The 5,736-nt window shown below is 44.8% G+C and overlaps 1 protein-coding gene across 2 annotated transcripts; it reads left to right on the forward strand.

Moving 5' to 3' along the window:
• Positions 1-889: 889 nt before the first annotated feature.
• LOC110508355 (phospholipid scramblase family member 5) lies at positions 890-5,600 on the forward strand. 2 transcript variants are annotated; one of them, XM_021588811.2, is made up of 8 exons: positions 890-1,033; positions 2,176-2,533; positions 2,665-2,742; positions 2,927-3,119; positions 4,542-4,653; positions 4,842-4,941; positions 5,082-5,140; positions 5,288-5,600. In XM_021588811.2, the coding sequence occupies exons 2-8, from the start codon at positions 2,179-2,181 to the stop codon at positions 5,312-5,314; spliced, it is 924 nt and encodes a 307-aa protein (XP_021444486.2). In that variant the 5' UTR covers positions 890-1,033; positions 2,176-2,178; the 3' UTR covers positions 5,315-5,600. The 2 variants fall into 2 exon arrangements, 1 of the variants encoding a protein (XP_021444486.2); XR_005040297.1 differs by lacking the exon at positions 5,288-5,600 and having other exon boundaries at positions 4,542-4,669.
• The last annotated feature ends 136 nt before the right edge of the window (positions 5,601-5,736 follow it).

A 5,736-nucleotide genomic window follows, 5' to 3' on the forward strand; every position in this document is an offset into this window, starting at 1 on the left:
GACCCTATGATCCCTCAGCTACACAGCTGATGCCTGCTGGACTGTTCACTAACAAGGTACCTCATTTTGTTTATCTGTCGAACCTCGAATTCAGGTCCTGTGTGTAGCTAACTGACCCTCTGCCCATTCATCGCCATTTACCCGTTGTTGTCTTAGCTCTCCTGATCAACTCCTGTGATTGCTTTATTCCCCTCGCTAATGTCAATATGCCTTGTCTACTGATGGTTCAGTTAGTTCTTAATGTTTTATCTCAGTGTAAAGCACTGCTTTGCTTTATCTTGGCCAGGTCGAGTTGTAAATGAGAACTTGTTCTCAACTGGCCTACCTCGTTAAATAAAGGTGAAATAAAAATAAATATGTACTTACTTTAAGGCAACCATCATTCTTCATGTTTTTTGTAAAATGGTTGACTTAATGATTTTTATTTTACTTGAAATCTAGTGTGTTGAACATACAGTGTGTTTTGTTCAAATATTAACTTTTTCTTATTAATTAAAGGTCATGGTATAACAACTTTTTGTTCACACATTCAACATAATTTCTAGAAATCAGCCAAACCTCCATGTAAGGATCAATGCCATTCATCATAACCAAATGCCAACCAATCACATTTGGGTTGTATAAATTCCGGAGGCATGGAGAGAGATGGGGGGTGTCTCCCTATACGCCCTCTCTCACACAGCCATCCCCCGATTCTCTCCTGCCCCCCTCACCCCCACCACCCACCCCCTCTCCCAGAAGCAGGATCTCAATTACATGGGTGAGTGGTGCCTTTCTGGCCCAACAAAAGAAAAATCCGGCTGGTTGGGATGGAAACTGGACGGGGCGAGACAGAGTCAGAGAGACCAGTGGGTCTCCCCCCCCCCCCCCCCCCTCCATAACACTCCTCGCAAACACACACACATACACACACCCACACACACTAGAATGTTAGATAGAAGCCTACTTCACCCATCCCTTTTTCAAAAACCCAGATGCTTGCCTGCTAGACACTTATTTCAATCAAGAGATACCAGGGAGTGGACCTTAGACGGTAAGAGCTTGACAAATGGCAACATTTGTTTAAAAAACATACTTACTTCCATCTATATTCATTGTTAACCACCAACACTGTACATACTTTGCTGTTATGTAACTTATCATGAAAATAATGTTGTGGAGGATTTTGTATTTATTTTTTACCATATGAGGAGAAAGACATACATAGAGAGGTTGATCTCACTCCATTGAACAGCGTTGAACACTTGTTGCTTCTGGAGCGGAATACACAGGGCTTTCAAACAGAGTGTCACCACGACTGTTAACGGAACAACTGGGCAATGTGCTACACTTTGCTGTGAGTCCATGGAGTCAGACTATGTGCAGTAGGTTTCAGACATGGGTTAGATACATGCTAAATGGCTCTAATACCTCTGTAGTTACACTAATTACTCAAGTAGCAACAGAAGCAATACCTTAATAAAATGTCGTTACTAGAGTAACTACGGTGTAACTAAATAGGTTTGAGAAACACGAAGTGTAAAGAGCAACTTAAAGTGTCACCAAATACGAATCGACAGTGGTATATTACCATAGAGTTGAGTGTCTGAACCAGAGGTATTGTAGATTGTGACAGGTTTTCAATAGGAGATGGATGTAGTGGTTTCAGTGATGCTGTGACGTGAATATGAAATAGCCAGGAGCTGGCCACCGTGTTGCTTCCCCATTCCGTCTTCAGAGAGGTGAGATTGTCCTAGTGCCAGGGATGTGTTGGCTGTGGAGGCAGACACATGTTTAGAGACATTTGTTTTTTTGGTAATTTTGGGGTCTAATCCTTTGGATTGTTCTGATCTAATTTGCAGATTATTGGGGTCAATATTGTGATGATATTGGGATAAAGTGAGTGATGGAATTGTCTATCTCAATTCCAGTCAATTCTGAAAGTAAACCCAATTCCAATATTTCCTCATTGAAGAGCATTGATGACAATTGGAATTTCAGTGTACTTCCTGAATTGAGAATAGACTGGGATTCAAATGTAATTGACCCATAGAGAATGATAGAGGACTCTTTTTTACTTTGTATCTGTCCCATTTTGGTGTCTGTGTGCGCAGAGTCCTCTATTTATATATATATATAAATTATCCCCAACCTTGAACAGTACTTCCTGTCATTACTTCCTGCATCCTGTCCCAGACTATGTCAGCAGTGACCACCCAGCCCCTTCCCTTCGGCCGTCTGGAGAGAGAGAAGCACATCGAGAGGCTCTTCAGAGCCTTCCACAGTCAAAGGAGGCTCTCCACCAATCCCCAGGGTTTGCCTGGCTCCATACCCCACCACGGGGCACCTGACCTGGGCTCAGAGGACCAGCAGCTGGGCCTTGGCCCTGGAGGTCCGGGGGGTAAAGGGGAGAATGGCCACATGAGGCCCAGGGCTTCTGGAGGGCCAGAGATGGCAGGGGACCAGTGGTTGAATGGTGTGGGTGGACATGAGGGTCTGGCTCTCCTGGACGCAGTCAGCCAACTACGTATCATAGCCAGGCCAGAGCTGCAAGGTTAGTGCAACTTCATGTGTGAAATATACAGTTACATCAGATTAAATAATGATTTTCTGCTAACAATTTGCCTATGGATTATATTAGTGATAGTCCCTCTGACCTGGTCATGTCATGCTGCTGTGTTCCAGGTCCACAATGTGTGTCCCGCAGGACCTACAGCATTGCCACCGGGGACAGCAGTGAGCAGCTCTTTGTGGCTGTAGAAGGTACAATACTAACAGTAACATACAGCCATTACACGTATAGATCCTGAATGTGTCTGCAGACAGACAGAGCTGTGGCCATAGAATAGTATCTATAGAATATAATTTTATTGCCCACCTGGGATGGACATTTTTCTAGTTACCATTTCATTATTCAAACTGGGCCCTCTGTGTTTCTCCTTCTCAGAGAGTTCCTGTATGTGTCTGCAGTGCTGCGGTCCGGCCCGGTCCTGCTCCCTACAAGGTTTTGACCGCCAGGCCCGCCAGGTCTTCCTGTTTGAAAGACCCCTCAGGGTGGACGCGTGCTGCCTTGGCTGCTGCTTGATGGAAATGAGGGTCTACACCCCCCAACGGCAGCTCATAGGGAGCGTACGACAGCGGTAGGTCTATTCTGAAATCAACCTCTAACCTCTACCACTCTCCCAGAATATTTCTCACATTTATCCCTACCCCCACTCACTCCAGAATCAAAACGCTGTGCAACGGACAACGAAAAGAGTGTTTGTTAATGTTCAGATAGTCCCTCCATTTCAGACTGTTTCCTCTTTTTGGGGCTTAATGAATACGACCCAGGACTGTAAATAGAATGGGTGGTGCTCCTCTCTCCCGCCCAGTCTCCAGGGAGGCTAAACTGGGGGGAGTTAGCACATAGCACAGCTGTCTGGATGGATAACCTGGGTTGCTGGTGTCCTGGGTGGGAAGGAATGTGGCTTCATTCTGTCACGACTCCCGCCGAAGTCAGTCCCTCTCCTTGTTCCGTCGGTGATCGACGTCACCGGCCATCTCCATTTCATTTTCCATTTGTTTTGTCTTGTTTTCCAGCACACCTGGTTTACATCGCCTCATTACTATACGTGTATATTATCCTCTGTTCCCCCCATATCTGTGTGTGGTTTTGTTTGTTCGTTATGTGTGTGACGCTACAGGCTGGTTTTGCGCCGGGTATTGTTAAGCCGTGGTTTTGTTATTTTCTACCATGTTGTGTGATTTTGTGCGCTACCGCTTTTTCCTTGGGCCAGAGTTGTGACGCAGTTGCGTCCGGCTGTTTTCCTCTGCCTGATTAAAGTGTTCACTCATCTCTGCTCTCCTGCACCTGACTTCCTTCGACCAGTTGCGCCCACTCTGACACATTCCTACTCGGAAAAACAGCAGCTGCGCCTCTTGTTTTCCCTCATTACATCACCGTTTCCACACCACTCAATCAAAATGGTGGCTAATTTAGTGGAAAAAATGGAAAAGACTGTAGGCCTAGTTATTTTTGACCAAATGCCCACCCCCTCTCAATCGTTTCCTCTATTTCTCTCTCTCTCTCTGAAATGCCCAAACTCTCTATTGCGTTCCATCTCTCTTTCCCTCGCTCTCTCTGAAATGCCCAACCCCTCTCTCTCCCAAGTATTTCTCTAGGGTTAGAAGAGGTCTCCTTTGTGTGTTCATTTAGTAGAGCTTGCAGACAAGGCCACCAGAATCACTGTATCTAATTAACAGAGCTCAGAGCAAAGTAGAAGTTTAAATTAGATCTGTGTTGTATCTCTATTCTACAGTATGGAGGGGTCACCCCGGTAGACCTCTTATGACACCAAGTGGAAAATGGTCTCAGTGGTGCAATGCAATAGAAAACTGACCAGCTGAAACCTTAATCATCCAACCGACCATGCAACCAATCAACCCACGCTAGGAAATACAAAACAACAAGAACAATCACCACCCAGGATTGGTCTCTTATCAGCGTCTGTGAGTGGGTGCAGGAGGGGTTGTGTGTATGGAGGGAGGTGTGTGTGTTCACCAGTTCTACCTGTTAACAGATGGAGTATGTTCACCCCTCTCCTGGAAGTGTGTGACTCCGATGGAACCTCCACTATAAGAATCCAGGGATCGTGCTGCCCCTACCGATGCCTCTCTAACCAAGAATTCCAGGTCATTATCATTTCAGGTCATTACCAGCCATTATCTGATTGACTTTGATTGGTCTGATATTTGGTTGATTATCATATTTCATTCATTTTAGAATAATTATTTCATTAGGTAATTTATGCCATATTCAAATATCTTTTTCACCACTTTCGTTCTACTGTATGCATTTTTATCTCTTTGTCAAACGTCAGGTGGTCTCAGCCATTGGTGAGAAAATTGGCTCCATATGGAAGAAATGGCCTGGGTTTAACGAAGAGTGCAACATGGATCATGAATACTTTGGGTTAGAGGGTGAGTTATCCTTCGTTTACACCCGAAGCCATATAGTTAAACCTTGGCTTAATAGCTTTACCTTCAAAACAAATAGAAGTATCTACTGTTCAAGAACACTGCAAAACCCCCTCTCCTCCTAAAATGTCTCATTCCTGCAGTTCCACAGGATATGACATCACAGACCAAACTTATTCTGCTGGCGGCCTCGTTCCTACTGGTAAGCACGAAGAAAAACTCTCCCAGAAAAAAAACCCCCAGATAAAATACTGTGGGAATCAATGAATACAACGTGAACCTGACAAACTCTGTACTCCCTACATTGACCCTTCCATCTCTCTCTCTCATTCTCTCCCTCTCTCTTTAGAATTATATGTTCTTTGAGATGAGCTGAACCGGCACCAGACAATCAGAGATGAGAAAATGTAGGTAATCAAAAGTGGACCATGAGAACTGCAGAAGCCAAATGACCATCGGCGAGATTCACAGCTTCGTCCGATGCCACGCCGCAGCACCATCAGAGATTGAACACATGGACAGTTGTTTGGGGGAGGGGTGCAAATGTTAGCGACACCAAAGATGTACTAGCCTGCATGGCATGGCCTCCTTTCCTTTATTTAGTCCTCATTTAGTTGTCCTAGTAGAAGAGATACATCCAATAAATCTTAATAGTTACCTTGCATTGGCTTATGCTCCCATCACAACAATTTGACTGACTGACAATCAGTTCAAACTATCTTTGTTTGGAAAGATACATTTTCCTCATCCAACATACGCCACCGGTGACATCACAGAATAGAACACTGAAGCCATTGG

This window comes from Oncorhynchus mykiss, chromosome 28 (genome assembly GCF_013265735.2).
Source record: "Oncorhynchus mykiss isolate Arlee chromosome 28, USDA_OmykA_1.1, whole genome shotgun sequence".
Taxonomy (NCBI): Eukaryota; Metazoa; Chordata; class Actinopteri; order Salmoniformes; family Salmonidae; genus Oncorhynchus; species Oncorhynchus mykiss.

Coding starts and splice junctions, on each gene's coding strand:
- LOC110508355 (XM_021588811.2), top strand. CDS start 2,179: ATGTCAGCAGTGACCACCCAGCCCCTTCCCTTCGGCCGTCTGGAGAGA. Junction 2,743..2,926: donor GCTCTTTGTGGCTGTAGAAG/GTACAATACTAA, acceptor TCTCCTTCTCAG/AGAGTTCCTGTATGTGTCTG. Junction 4,654..4,841: donor TCTCTAACCAAGAATTCCAG/GTCATTATCATT, acceptor GTCAAACGTCAG/GTGGTCTCAGCCATTGGTGA.